General features: G+C 45.5%; 1 protein-coding gene across 1 annotated transcript; it reads right to left on the bottom strand.

The window, feature by feature from the left end:
• Window positions 1-10,298: 10,298 nt before the first annotated feature.
• UQCR10 (ubiquinol-cytochrome c reductase, complex III subunit X) lies at window positions 10,299-15,935 on the bottom strand. The gene is made up of 2 exons (XM_077297014.1): window positions 15,727-15,935; window positions 10,299-10,574 (listed from the first exon to the last, which is right to left on the bottom strand). Exons 1-2 carry the CDS (start codon window positions 15,865-15,867, stop codon window positions 10,527-10,529), a joined length of 189 nt encoding a protein of 62 aa, XP_077153129.1. The 5' UTR covers window positions 15,868-15,935; the 3' UTR covers window positions 10,299-10,526.
• Between the last annotated feature and the right edge of the window lie 12 nt (window positions 15,936-15,947).

The raw sequence follows: 15,947 nt of genomic DNA, 5'->3' as shown, positions 1-15,947 counted from the left end.
ACAACGATGCCGATCGCTGCAGCGTCGCTGTTTGATCGCTGGGGAGCTGTCACACAGACCGCTCTCCAGCGACCAACGATGCCGAGGTCCCCGGGTAACCAGGGTAAACATCGGGTTACTAAGCGCAGGGCCGCGCTTAGTAACCCGATGTTTACCCTGGTTACCAGCGTAAAAGTAAAAAAAACAAACAGTACATACTCACCTTCGCGTCCCCCGGCGTCTGCTTCCTGACACTGACTGAGCTCCGGCCCTAACAGCACAGCGGTGACGTCACCGCTGTGCTTTCACTTTCACTTTAGGGCCGGCGCTCAGTAAGTGTCAGGAAGCAGACGCTGGGGGACGCGCAGGTGAGCATGTACTGTTTGTTTTTTTTACTTTTACGCTGGTAACCAGGGTAAACATCGGGTTACTAAGCGCGGCTCTGCGCTTAGCAACCCGATGTTTACCCTGGTTACCAGTGTAAAACATCGCTGGTATCGTTGCTTTTGCTTTCAAACACAACGATACACGGCGATCGGACGACCAAATAAAGTTCTGGACTTTATTCAGCGACCAGCGACATCACAGCAGGATCCTGATCGCTGCTGCGTGTCAAACTAAACGATATCGCTAGCGACGACGCTGCAACGTCACGGATCGCTAGCGATATCGTTACAAAGTCGTTTTGTGTGAAGGTACCTTTATACCTGCATTATACCTGTCAGTGCTGCACTGGCACAACGCCTTTTAGACCATGCCATACCTCATGTTGCCATGAAGACGATTGGCAGCCTGCCATGGCTGATGTTGCAGGACTCCCTCTCCCAGCCTTCTAAATGATGCGATCGCCCTGACGCAAGTTTACATCATAGGTTATGAACCCCTTCCCAACCATGTCGTAAACGTAAATCGAAGGTCATGAAGGGGTTAATGGGATCCATAGTCAGAAGCACTACATGTTAGGTTGTAGCCTAAGAAGAAACCATCTGCTTTTACTGCTCTCTTTCTGATCCATGTAGACCAAAGCACAGTTCATAAAATCATTACACTGTGTTCCAAATTATTATGCAAATTGGATTTAAGTGTCATAAAGATTTAATTGTTTTGTTTTTCAAATAAACTCGTGGATGGTATTGTGTCTCAGGGCTCAATGGATCACTGAAATCAATCTTAAACACATGTGATAATTGGTTTTCCAGGTGATTCTAATTAAAGGAAAACTACTTAAAAATGATGTTCCACATTATTAAGCAGGTCACAGTTTTCAAGTAACATGGGAAAGAAAAAGGATCTCTCTGCTGCTGAAAAGCATCAAATAGTGCAATGCCTTGGTGAAGGGATGAAAACATTAGACATTTTCCAAAAAAACATAAGCGTGATCATCGTACTGTTAAGAGATTTGTGGCTGTATCTGAGCACAAATGTGTTTGTGCTGATAAAGGCATAATGAGGAAGATTTCTGTCAGGCAAGTTCATCGGATTATGAGAGCAGCTGCTAAAAAGCCATTACAAAGCAGCAAACAGATATTTGAAGCTGCTGGTGCCTCTGGAGTCCCTCGAACCTCAAGGTGTAGGCTCCTTCAAAGGCTTGCTGTGGTGCATAAACCTACTATTCGGCCACCCTTAAACAGTGTTCACAAGTAGAAATGGTTGTATTGGGCCCACACATACATGAAGACTAATTTCCAAACAGTCTTGTTTACTAATAAGTGTTGAGCAACCCTGGATGGTCCAGATGGATGGAGTAGTAGATGGTTGGTGTATGGCCACCATGTCTCAACAAGGCTGCAACAACAGCAAGGAGGTGGAGGAGTCATGTTTTGGGCCAGAATCATGGGAAACAGCTGGTAAGGCCCTTTAAGGTTCCTGAAGGTTGTGAAAATGACCTCTGCAAAGTATATAGAGTTTCTGACTGACAACTTTCTTCTATGGTCTAAAAAGCAGAAACGTGCCTTCAGGAGCAAAATCATCTTCATGCTGACAATGCACCATCTCATGCTGCAAAGAATACCTCTGAGTCATTGGCTCCTATGGGCATAAAAGGAGATAAACTCATGGTGTGGCCACCATCTTCCCCTGACCTCAACCCTATAGAGAACCTTTGGAGTATCATCAAGCAAAAGATCTATGAGGGTGGGAGGCAGTTTACATCAAAACCGCAGCTCTGGGAGGCTATTCTGACTTCATGCAAAGAAATACAAGCAGAAACTCTCCAAAAACTCACAAGTTCAATGGATACAAGAATTGTGAAGGTAATATCAGAGAAGTGTCCTATGTTAACATGTAACTTGGCCTGTAGGGATGTTTTGGCGTTAAATAGCATTTTTGTTCAGTGAATGTGACCTCCTAATGCTGCAAATTCCACAAATGAGCATTTTGAGTTCTTTAAAACATATCAAATGTTTAGAAATTCTACTGTGCATAATAATTTGGAACAGTGCATTTTGAGTTTTTATTCATTTTGGAGATTATACTGTTATCATTGGGAGGTTTCTTCAATAAAATTCGATGTATAATCTAACGGGTGATGACTTTTATTAGACTGATTTATTGCACCGACCATTTAGGAAAATCAGAGAAAAATGTAATTTGCATAATAATTTGGAACATAGTGTATAGCTCAGTGTAGTGAATAGACATATTTTAAAGAAAATAGTCACCATGAAAGTACAGGCTCCATGTGAGAGACAGGAGGAGCCACATAGATTGAAATATAGTTTTGATAAAAGATTCAGTATAAGGCTGGGGTCACACTTGCAAGTGCAATACGAGTCTCTCGCATCAATACCCGGCACTGCCGCCGGCACTCAGGACCAGAGCGTTCATCTGCATAGAAATACATGCCGCCGCACGCTCCGTTCCCGAGTGCCGGCGGCAGTGCCAGGTAGTGATGTGAGCAGGGCAGGCAGACCAGGCAGCTGCCTGGGGCCCCCGCTCCTCCAGGGGCCCCCAGCTAGCGGCAAGTCACGCAGCCGCTATGGGGCCCCTGTGAGGCAGGGGGGCCCGCCTGCCGCCAGCGCCGACTTCCCCACCGCATTGAACTATACCGGCGTCTGCCGGTACAGTTCAATGCAATGATGGAGGAGAGAGCGTCACCTGACGCTCCCTCTCCCATCATTCCTCGCTCTGCCTCTGACACAGCGGGTGCGCGTCATCGCGTACTCACTGTGTGCCAGGCAGTGCGGCGGCAGCCGCCGACACAGGAGCAGGGAGCAGCGTGGGCTCGGGGAGAGGTAAGGAGCTTGTGTTTTTTTTTACTGGACTGTGCGGCCATTCTCTGGAGGAGAGAGGAGGAGAGGGAAGGGGAGATGTGGGCTCTGCTGTATACTACTGTGGGCTCTGCTGTATACTACTGTGGGCTCAGCTGTATACTACTGTGCGCTCTGCTGTATACTACTGTGGGCTCTGCTGTATACTACGGTGGGCAGTGCTGTATACTACTGTGGGCTCTGTTGTATACTACTGTGGGCTCTGCTATATACTACTGTGGGCAGTGCTGTATACTACTGTGGGCTCTGCTGTATACTACTGTGGGCAGTGCTATATACTACTGTGGGCAGGGCTGTATACTACTGTGGGCTCTGCTGTATACTACTGTGGGCTCTGCTGTATACTACTGTGGGCTCTGCTGTATACTACTGTTGGCAGTGCTGTATACTACTGTGGGCTCTGCTGTATACTACTGTGGGCTCTGCTGTATACTACTGTGGGCAGTGCTGTATACTACTGTGGGCAGTGCTGTATACTACTGTGGGCAGTGCTCTGCTGTATACTACTGTGGGCTCTGCTGTATACTACTGTGCGCTCTGCTGTATACTACTGTGGGCTCTGCTGTATACTACTGTGGGCAGTGCTGTATACTACTGTGGGCTCTGCTGTATACTACTGTGGGCTCTGCTGTATACTACTGTGGGCTCTGCTATATATTACTGTGGGCAGTGCTGTATACTACTGTGGGCTCTGCTGTATACTACTGTGGCTCTGCTGTATACTACTGTGGGCTCTGCTATATACTACTTTGGGCAGTGCTGTATACTACTGTGGGCTCTGCTGTATACTACTGTGGCTCTGCTGTATACTACTGTGGGCAGTGCTGTATACTACTGTGGGCTCTGCTGTATACTACTGTGGGCTCTGCTGTATACTACTGTTGGCAGTGCTGTATACTACTGTGGGCTCTGCTGTATACTACTGTGGGCTCTGCTGTATACTACTGTGGGCTCTGCTGTATACTACTGTGGGCTCTGCTGTATACTACTGTGGGCAGTGCTGTATACTACTGTGGGCAGTGCTCTGCTGTATACTACTGTGGGCTCTGCTGTGTACTACTGTGGGCTCTGCTGTATACTACTGTGGGCTCTGCTGTATACTACTGTGGGCAGTGCTGTATACTACTGTGGGCTCTGCTGTATACTACCGTGGGCTCTGCTATATACTACCATGGGCAGTGCTGTATACTACTGTGGGCTCTGCTGTATACTACTGTGGGCAGTGCTATATACTACTGTGGGCAGTGCTGTATACTACTGTGGGCAGTGCTGTATACTACTGTGGGCTCTGCTGTATACTACTGTTGGCAGTGCTGTATACTACTGTGGGCAGTGCTGTATACTACTGTGGGCAGTGCTGTATACTACTGTGGGCTCTGCTGTATACTACTGTGGGCAGTGCTGTATACTACTGTGTGCTCTGCTGTATACTACTGTGGGCTCTGTTGTATACTACTGTGGGCTCTGCTGTATACTACTGTGGGCAGTGCTGTATACTACTGTGGGCTCTGCTGTATACTACTGTGGGCTCTGCTGTATACTACTGTGGGCTCTGCTGTATACTACTGTGGGCTCTGCTGTATACTACTGTGGGCAGTGCTGTATACTACTGTGGGCAGTGCTGTATACTACTGTGGGCTCTGCTGTATACTACTGTGGGCAGTGCTGTATACTATGGGCTCTGCTGTATACTACTGTGGGCTCTGCTGTATACTACTGTGGGCTCTGCTGTATACTACTGTGGGCAGTGCTGTATACTACTGTGGGCAGTGCTGTATACTACTGTGGGCAGTGCTGTATACTACTGTGGGCTTTGCTGTATACTACTGTGGGCTTTGCTGTATACTACTGTGGGCTCTGCTGTATACTACTGTGGGCAGTGCTGTATACTACTGTGGGCTCTGCTGTATACTACTGTGGGCAGTGCTGTATACTACTGTGGGCAGTGCTGTATACTACTGTGGGCTCTGCTGTATACTACTGTGGGCTCTGCTGTATACTACTGTGGGCAGTGCTGTATACTACTGTGGGCAGTGCTGTATACTACTGTGTGCTCTGCTGTATACTACTGTGGGCTCTGCTGTATAGTACTGTGGGCTCTGCTGTATAGTACTGTGGGCTCTGCTGTATAGTACTGTGGGCTCTGCTGTATAGTACTGTGGGCAGTGCTGTATACTACTGTGTGGGCTGTGCTATATACTATGGGGGTATATTATATTCTATGGGGGAGGCTGTGTTATATACTATGTGGCTGTGTTATATATTTGGGGGGTACATTATACATTATATTCTATGGAGGGGACTGCATTATATTCTGTGTGGGGCTTTATTAGATTTTATGAGGGATGATTGCATCATACCCTTTGATGGGGCTACATTATATTCTATGGGGAGGTGGGCTGTATTATATCCTGTTCGGGGCTACATTATATTCTATGGGGGGGCTGTATTATATTTATATTCTATGAGGGGTGATTGCATCATACTCTGAGGGGGCTACATTATACTATATGGGGGGCTGCATTATATTCTATGGGGAGGTTACATTATACTCTGTGGGGGGGTTACATTATACTCTGGGGTGGCTGCATTATTCTCTGTGGGGTGGTGGCTGCATTATACTATATGTGGGCTGAATTATACTGTATCGAGGACTATGGGGAATACATTATACTATATGAAGAGCTATGGGGTGCATTATACTATGGGAAGTGAATTGTACTACATGGATGACTATGGCGGTGCATTATACTATATGGAGCACTGTGAGGAGTGTATTATGCTATATGGTGGACTGAGGAGTATATTTTAATATATGGAAGACTATGAGGAGTGTATTATACTATATGGAGGACTATGGGAAGTGTATAATACTATATGGAGGACTATGAGGAGTGTATTATACTTTATGGAGGACTATGGGGCACATTATATTATATGGAGGACTATGGGGTATATTATACTAAACAAGCAAAATGCTGCATATTCATTGGGTGATTGGATTGTTTATGCCGGAATAAAAATCGTGTTCTCAGCAGAATATAAACTGTAGATGTGCGGTTGATAACATGATACTGTATGGTGATCTGTTAGTGATCGTTCTGTCCCCTTCATTCTTTCTCAGATGGTGGAAAGAGGCCGGGAAACAAGCGTCCAACGACTTCACTATTGTCGATCACACTCGTTTAGCGGCCTGAGATCAGCGCATGTAAATACAGCAGAAATGCTTCTGTATGATGTGCAATATGTTAGCATTTGGGGACCCATTTTAAACTTTGCCTTGGGCCCCACTTTGCCTAAAACCGGCCCTGGATGTGAGAAACTGACGCAAATTTCTCGCATTGCATTCGCAAGTGTGACCCCAGCCTAACTTGTGTTTTAGTCATTTAACCCCTTCGCGCCGCAGCCCATTTTCATTTCTGTTTTTCGCTCCCCTTCTTCCCAGAGCCATAACTTTTTTTAATTTTTCCGTCAATATGGCCATGTGAGGGCATGGTTTTTGCTGGATGAGTTGTACTTTTGAATGACACCATTGGTTTTACTATATCGTGTACTCAAAAAAACAGTAAAAAAAAATCCAAGTGCGGTGAAATTGCAAAAAAAGTGCAATTCCACAACGTTTTGTGGATTTTTTTTTTACCATGTTCACCAAATGCTAAAACTGACCTGCCATTATGATTCTCTAGGTCATTGAGTTCATAGAGACTAAACATGACTAGATTCTTTTTGTATTTATGTGGTAAAAAAAAATCCAGTTTGTTTTTTTAAAATATATATATATTTATTGCGCCATTTTCCCGAGACCCGAAGTGTCTCCATTTTTTGTGATCTCTGGTTGGGTGAGGGCTTATTTTTGGCGTGCCGAGCTGATGTTTTTATTGATACCATTTTGGTGGATACGACCTTTTGATCGCCCGTTATTGCATTTTAATGCAATGTCGCGGCGACCAAAAAAAACGTAATTCTAGCGTTCTGACTTTTTTTTCTCACTACGTCATTTAGCGATTAGGTTAATCCTTTTTTTGATCGATCGGGTGATTCTGAACGCAGCAATACCAAATATGTGTATGTTTGATTTAAACTCTTTAAAAACTTTTTTTTCTTTTACTTTTGGCATGTTTCAATAGTCTCCATGGGAGACTAGAAGCTGCCATAACCCGATTGCCTCTATGTAGCAGAATACCTCACTTGCTTTCAAAACAGCTGACATGTCCCATTAAAGATGTGGGCTCACTGCCGAAGCCCACATTAAAGGGAGAGAAGCAACAAGCACAGTACTAGTACAGTGCATCTTGCAAAGGGGTTAATCCTCTGCTCTTTCTGGGATTTTTGATCCAGTGGGCGGTCCTATCAGTGATTGACAGCTATCTCTGTATGCACATTTATACATTGTTAGCTGTTAATCACTTAAAGAACTGCTCACTGCATCCCCTCCTGCTCTAGAACATGGTGCCTGCAGAGATTCAAGGATAAGAGGAAATGAGCGGCACATCCATCCAACAATAAGTAAACATTTCATGCTTTGTTAAATATTCATTAAAAACATGGAATCCAAGAAATATATATAAATCCTGATGCGTTTCTGGCATTTAAGCGCTATTAGTCATAGGATCAGGCCCGGATTTAGGGGTGGGCCCAAGGGGCCCTGGGCCTCCCACCAATATAGGGATAAATATCTCAAAACATGTGAAATACACGTCTCTTTGCTGTGAACCATTTCTAATGATAAGGAACATTTAAGAAACTATTGAAAGTGTAGGGACCACCTGGCTACGGTTCTACATCTCAGTGGCTGGCGCAGAGCAGCAGAGTCATGGCACCTGACCTGCGTCAGCATCCACTGACCTGGCTAGCCTAGTCAGACTTCTTTAGTAACCTCCCTGTACCTAATGCTTAACTTATGGCATGCGGCAGCCTTCTCCGATCCCAACAGAAGCTTCTAGGCGCTACCTATTAAGCTATATGATCGCTCCCTCGGGTTAGATCAGATGAGAGTTTGTTCAGCTACCTTTGAGGAAGGAGGTGGAGCCACGATGTCGGTGCGAGAAGAGGATTCTCCACCGCAGAGCGCGGCAGGACTTCACTCTGGATCTTCCGTCACTGAAGATTGAGAGGTGAAGTGGTTCAATCTTAACAGTGTCACGGTGGGCGAGTATGATCTCTGTCTGTGTGTGTGTGTCTATGTATCTTTCTTGCAGCTCCTGTCCCCTTGTATATAAGGGGACAATACAAATATCTCGCTGAGGATCTGTTTATACCAAGGAAGGTGACGGGCACCAGGGGGCATTCTTTGCGTCTGGAGAAGAGAAGGTTTTTCCACCAACATAGAAGAGGATTCTTTACTGTTAGGGCAGTGAGAATCTGGAATTGCTTGCCTGAGGAGGTGGTGATGGCGAACTCAGTCGAGGGGTTCAAGAGAGGCCTGGATGTCTTCCTGGAGCAGAACAATATTGTATCATACAATTATTAGGTTCTGTAGAATGACGTAGATCTGGGGATTTATTATGATGGAATATAGGTTGAACTGGATAGACAAATGTCTTTTTTCAGCCTTACTATGTTACACAGTACTTTACAGTATGTACAAGTCCACACTATATCCTGCATTAGTGTGTCGGTGTATACTGTATGTATATAGTGTGGACCTGTTTACAGTATATTGCTGTGTATACACTTTATACAGCCCCTCAGCCTCTATTCTATATACAGCCAGCACAGTAACAGCCTCTGATATATACAGCCCAGCAGAAGCCTCTGATATATACAGCCCAGCAGAAGACCCTCATACATATACAGCCAGTACAGCAACAGCCTCTGATATATACAGCCCAGCAGAAGCCCCTCATATATATACAGCCCAGCAGAAGCCCCTCATATATATACAGCCCAGCAGAAGCCTCTCATACATATACAGCCCAGAAGCCTCTCATACATATACAGCCAGTACAGCAACAGCCTCTGATATATACAGCCTAGCAGAAGCCCCTCATATATATACAGCCCAGCAGAAGCCCCTCATATATATATATATATATATATATATATATATATACACAGCCCAGCAGAAGCCCCTCATATATATACAGCCCAGCAGAAGCCCCTCATACATATACAGCCCAGCAGAAGCCTCTCATACATATACAGCCCAGCAGAAGCCTCTCATACATATACAGCCCAGCAGAAGCCTCTCATACATATACAGCCCAGCAGAAGCCTCTGACATATGGAGCCCAGCAGCAGTCTTTGATATAGACAGCCAAGATTTCTACAATATACATACATATGTACATATTTTAATCTTTAACGCGCTTTCAGGACTTTAAGGGTTGACAAGGTCAGATATACTGCGTGAATTGGACTTTCGTGACATCATTAGTGATTTTGCAGCACAAAAATCAAGGAAAGTGCCCGGATTGTAAAAAATGAATGATTTTACTTTAATTACTCTGTGTAAATGATTTTTGTAAATAAACTTGTGGTCGTTTCATTTTGTGTTTTTGCATTACATATTGCAGCACCTTAAAAAATGGGCCTCGGGCCACCCACCTCCTTAATCCGGCCCTGCATAGGATATGATGATATCACCAATGCAGCCAGAGGTGCTCTCTGTCTAAATCAGCAGAGCCAGTGAGGTCAGTGATTGGCTGCAGCAATGATTCGCACTGTAGTTACATAAGTTGAAAAAAGATCTAGGTCCATCAAAAGTTCAACCTTTCTCCACCAATTGTACATTGTGTCACTTATTTAAGAGCAGGAGAGGGTGAATCGTGTCTTGACTTTTCTTTTGGAAAAATGGAACAAAATGGATCCTGTAGTCTAATATAAAGAAAACCTACAACACAGTTATTGTGTGTCAATACATTCCCCACAGGTTTAAGTATTTAATGTTCATTGAGGCATTTTTGACTAATTATTGCACTGTCTCAAGTAAAATCTAGGTGACTTGTAGGCATCGCATAGTAATTTTATGGACACCATTTTAATGTACTCTTCAAACAAAGTCAGAACAACACGTGTGAATATAACCTAACAACAAAGGCAACCACTGGATATTAAATAACAATATGTTTATTACAGGAGTTGTTGAGTTTTATGCCAATTCTGATTCCATCAATCCATAGCAGCAAGGCAAAGATGACGTTGTAGACGTTTTTTTTTTTAACAAAAAGGTGAATCTAAGAAGTCACAAAGCAGGCGAGACTTGTCCTGTACAATCTAATCCTGGGAAAGATGCACTGTGTAAGATTCAGGCAGGTGTTCTGGACCTCTTGAACTTTCTTACTCTTCATTTTGTTCATACTGGTGCTTGATGTGTTTCCACATTTTCTAGAAATACCAAGAAAGATTTTAAATTAATACAAAATAGAGCTGGCATATTAAACCGTATATTAGAATCCAAATTATATACATTATTACATGGATCTTAGACCTGATGAGACTAGTTATTATTATTATTTATTGTTATAGCGCCATTTATTAAGAGGGGAGTAGAGAAGGAGATCTTGTGAGGATCGGAGGTTGCGTGTAGGTAAGTACCGGGAGACGAGGTCACAGATGTATGGAGGAGACAGGTTGTGGATGGCTTTGTATGTCATGGTTAGGGTTTTGTACTGGAGTCTCTGGGCAATGGGGAGCCAGTGGAGGGATTGACAGAGGGGAGAGGCCGGGGAATAGCGGGGGGACAGGTGGATTAGTCGGGCAGCAGAGTTTAGAATAGATTGGAGGGGTGTGAGAGTGTTCGAGGGGAGGCCACAGAGCAGGAGGTTGCCGTAGTCAAGGCGAGAGATGATGAGGGCATGGACTAGGGTTTTTGCAGATTCTTGGTTGAGGAATGAACGGATTCGTGAAATATTTTTGAGTTGAAGTCGGCAGGAAGTGGAAAGGGCTTGGATATGTGGTTTGAAGGAGAGATCAGCGTCAAGGATTACCCCGAGGCAGCGAGCTTGTGGGACTGGGGAGAGTGGGCAGCCATGCACTGTAATGGTTAGGTTCGTTGGGGGGGGTCGCGTGAGATGGGGGAAAGATGATGAATTCTGTTTTGTCCATGTTAAGTTTCAGAAATCTATCGGAGAAGAAGGATGAAATAGTGGACAGACATTGAGGGATTCTGGTTAGTAGGGAGGTGATATCTGGTCCAGAGATGTAGATCTGTGTGTCATCAGCATAGAAGTGATACTGAAAGCCATGAGATTCTATGAGCTGTCCCAGGCCAAAGGTGTAAATGGAGAAGAGCAAGGGCCCAAGGACTGAACCTTGCGGGACTCCGACAGATAGGGGGCGAGGTGAGGAGGTGGTGTGTGAGTGGGAGACGCTAAATGTCCGGTCTGTTAGGTATGATGAGATCCAGGATAGGGCCAAGTCTGTGATGCCAAGGGATGAGAGGGTCTATAATAATAGGGAATGGTCCACTGTGTCAAAGGCAGCCGACAGGTCGAGGAGGAGGAGAACAGAGTAGTGTTGTTTGCTCTTGGCGGTTAAGAGGTCGTTGGTGACCTTAGTTAGGGCAGTTTCAGTGGAGTGGTGTGACCGGAAGCCAGATTGTAAGCGGTCAAAGAGGGAGCAAGAAGAGAGATGGGAGGACAGTTCAAGGTAGACGTGTTGTTCCAGTAGTTTGGAGGCATAAGGGAGAAGTGATATAGGGCGATAGCTAGATACAGAGGATGGGTCAAGAGAGGGCTTTTTGAGGATAGGTGTGATGGAGGCATGTTTAAATCTTGAGGGGAAAACACCAGTTGTTAGTGATAGGTTGAAGAGATGGGTTAGGGTTGGGATGAAGACTGTGGTGAGGTTTGGGATGAGGTGGGATGGGAGTGGGTCAAGTGCACAGGTGGTGAGATGCGATCTTGAGAGTAGAGTGGAGAGTTGATCTTCTGTAATGGTGGAGAAGTTGGTTTTGGAGGTGGAGGGCTGGGAAGTCGGGAGGAAGGGCTCTGGGGCTTGTTGACCAAAACTGTCTCTGATGCTATCAATCTTCTGCTTGAAAAATGAGACAAAGTCTTCAGCTGAGATAAGTGGGGAGGGAGGATAGAATTGAAGGTGTTGAATAACTGTTTAGGGTTGTGAGACAGGGAGGATATGAGAGCTGAGAAGTAGGTTTGTTTAGCTGTGGCGAGTGTGGTCTTGAAAGTAGTGAGGGACTGTTTGAATGCGATGAAGTGGTCGTTGGAATGGGATCTTTTCCATCTGCGCTCAGCAGCCCTGGAAGCTCGCCTCAGTTCTTTGGTCAGGCTGGTGTGCCAGGGCTGTCTGTTGATTTTGCGAGCTTTGGTATGTGTAAGTGGGGCAGCAGATTCCAAAGCTACAGCTATTGTGGTGTTATATAGAGCGGCAGCGTCATCCGCATTGTGTATGGAACTTATGTCTGTGAGAGGGAGGAGGGATTCCGAGAATGAATGTAGGTCAAGATGTTTAAGATTTCTGCGAGGATGTGAAAGTTTGTGGGGTGGGGATTGTAGACCTGGAGTGGAGAGAGATGAGAATGTGAGAAGGTTGTGGTCAGAGAGTGGAAGAGGTGAGTTAGAGAGGTTAGATAGGGAGCAGAGGCGGGTGAAGATGAGGTCCAGTGTGTGACCATCTTTGTGAGTGGCTGCAGAAGACCATTGAGTGAGGCCGAAGGAGGAAGTGAGAGATAGAAGTTTAGTGGCAGCTGAGAGGGAAGTGTCAATGGGGATGTTGAAATCGCCCATGATGATAGTGGGGATGTCCGCAGAAAGGAAATGAAGTAGCCAGGTGGTGAAGTGGTCAAAGAAGGTGGTGGCTGGCCCTGGGGGGCGGTAAATGGCAGCCAGTTGGAGGTTGGAGGGGGAGTAGATGCGCACAGAGTGCACCTCAAAGGAAGGGAGGGTAACAGGGTGGCAGTGGGATTGGGGTGAAGGAGCAGTTATCTGACAGGAGAAAACCAACTCCTCCGCCATGTTTGCTGCTGGGGTGGGGTGTGTGAGAAAGGTGGAAGCCACCGTAAGAGAGTGCAGCAGGGGAGGCTGTGTCAGAAGGGGTGAGCCAGGTTTCGGTGATGGCGAGGAAGGAGAGTTTGGTAGTAACAAAGAGATCATGGATGTACGAAAGCTTGTTACAGACAGAGCGAGCGTTCCATAGAGCTCCTGTTAGTGGGACTGGGGAAGCGGGGGCTGGGTGAATGGGTATAAGGTTAGAGAGGTTACGGAAGTTTTTGATAGAGCGTGGATGGGAGGTAGAAATGACTGTGGGAATATGGTGAGGAGGACCAGGATTTGGAGAGATATCACCAGCAGTGAGAAGGAGCAGAGATAGTGTTAGCAGGTGGGAGCAGGAGAGGGCATGAGGGGGCTGCCTGTGCTTTGAGACAGAGGATTGTATGCTAAGGAACAGTTCTGAGGAGGAGGTGAGATGGATGGGGAGGATTGAAGAGGAGATGAACAGTTCCTTACTTGGTATGGGGATTGGGGGAGGTAGCAGACAGTGAAAGATTATAGGGGTGAAAGTGAAAACAAACAGAAACATTGTTTACAGTGACTGGCCAGTTACCTTCAGGTTCAATTCAGGTTTTAATTCTAATGTAATCCACACTTTTAGAACACACTTCTAGAAATCACAGTGCAGACTAAGTCATGCAGACTTGCGCTATGCAATATATGGAAAACTAAGTGCGTTCAGGTGTGAAGCAGAGAGGAGTGGTCTCTGCTCATCTTGGTCAGAGAATTAAGGGTGGACCAGATGCATACAATCAAGCTTAAGTAAACAAGGTCATAAATATCACAGGGTAAGTTGGGGTTAGCTGAAAGGCATACCATGTGGATGCTATGAGCAGAGGAAAGTCTATGTGCAAAGCTGGGTGATGTACTATGTGCACTTCATAGCAGGAGAGCTGGGTGGATGAACATACCATGAAAATGCTAGTGTACGTATTTTTGAAAATTCATGTCAGAACAGCCATATAATCCCAAATTGAGAGTATTTTAATTCAGTTTTAGCTGGATTGATTAAAATATTTTAAAGGCGTTGTCCACTTCAGATAAGTGGATCTAAAATGCTAGAACATATAAGAAATACAGCCGGCCGTCCCTGGGGCTAGCTCCCTTCTGTCTTTGCTGCAGCACATTAACATTTTGATAAATCAGGATAGAAAGTCAATTAAGAGTACATTAAAGATTTTCTTTTGGGAAACATTTCCCTCTATGGACATCAAGACATAATGCATGTGGAAACAATGAAAGACAAACTCCAATAAGCCTTAATATATTAGTTATGCTTGATGCCATACTAAACAAACCCAATCCACAAATTACCTTCAGAAAACCAAAACAATCAAACAATAGACAAGACACAGGGGTGGGAAAAGGGGTATAGCAGTCCAAAAAGAAAAAAATAAATTCCTCCCCCACAATGGAGTCGCCTGCACACTAGCAGCCATCGGATCACCTCTATATACACTGATAGCTGCTACTGTGCGGAGGGAACCATTTTCAAACAGTATTAAAAAAATCCATCAGGATAACCTCAAGCACATTTATTATCACAGTACACATGCGATTATGCTGCAGAGCAGGTGCACGGCTGGCGCCTGCCTGCACAAGGGATTTTTCCCCAGAATGTATATAGTCATTATGTAAACTAGGGGGCAGGTCCGTGAGGGATTAGTCACCTATCAGTAGTCTGCATTATGAATATATAATCAGAGCATCACATGAAGACCCCCCACAGGCCGCCTCGAAGCACGAGAATATCAATAATCTTTTTTTTCAGTTTTGAGTTAGACAACAACCACAAGATGGATTTCATCAACCAAGGTATCACTGTAATCAGTATAATGGCACCGACCTGACACTGTTTGTAGGTTACTGTGCACAATTCTACTGACAGGTTCCCTTTAAAAGGGGTTGTACAAAAAAAACATTTATCCAACAGATTGACAGTCACTAGAGATCAGGCCTCAGACCCAAATAATCAAGGATTGAGGTCCTAAGTCCATAATTGATTGAAGCAACAATGCATAGGCTACCAATGAATCCCTGGCCATCAGATACAGTGATGAACTGAAGGGGGTGGGGCAGTTTTCATTCCTGGCCTGACAGTACATGGCTGCGTTTGTCATTGGAAGGTGACGCTATATAGTGATTCTTTATCACACTCCTTTTGTTGCATAGTCAGGTGCCCAGGTTGCTGATGGCATGCCCAGTGAGGTGTGACGGGTCACTGAGCTGTTCTTACGGCCTCCTGATGCTTTGAATACTGTATACCCCTCCTCACTTGTAAAGTGTCATGCAATAAATGGCGCTAGAATAATAAACAATAATATCAGCGCTAACTAGCACCTAACACGAGATGGGGCAGCTGCAGTTCCTTCCATGTGACAGAGGCGGCGCTATCCGCACACTGCATGGCCTCCTGCCAGTGCTCGGCATCTGCCCTTGACCTCTCATAGGTCGGTTCCCCCAGTATCAGTGTCCGCTCTACAGCTGACCCCGCCGTGCCCTTGGACCGGTCACCCCAGTGCCCTTACCCCTCGGTTGAGGTGCTCGAACAAAGCGTCGGCTCCTTGGTCAAAAGCCCGCTCAAACAGCACCACCCCGAGCACGATGCTGAGGGTGAACGTGGAGGTGCGGCGGAAGACGGAGCGGTACACGGTGTTCAGCAGAGACATGGTGGCGGAGCAGAGGCTCGGATGGAGCTGCTAGAAGGCGGCGTGACGTCGCGGTCACGTGATAGCAGGCAAATGCAAAG

Source organism: Ranitomeya variabilis, chromosome 1 (assembly GCF_051348905.1).
Source record: "Ranitomeya variabilis isolate aRanVar5 chromosome 1, aRanVar5.hap1, whole genome shotgun sequence".
Lineage (NCBI taxonomy): Eukaryota > Metazoa > Chordata > Amphibia > Anura > Dendrobatidae > Ranitomeya > Ranitomeya variabilis.
This window is presented reverse-complemented; position numbering and strand designations above follow the sequence as displayed.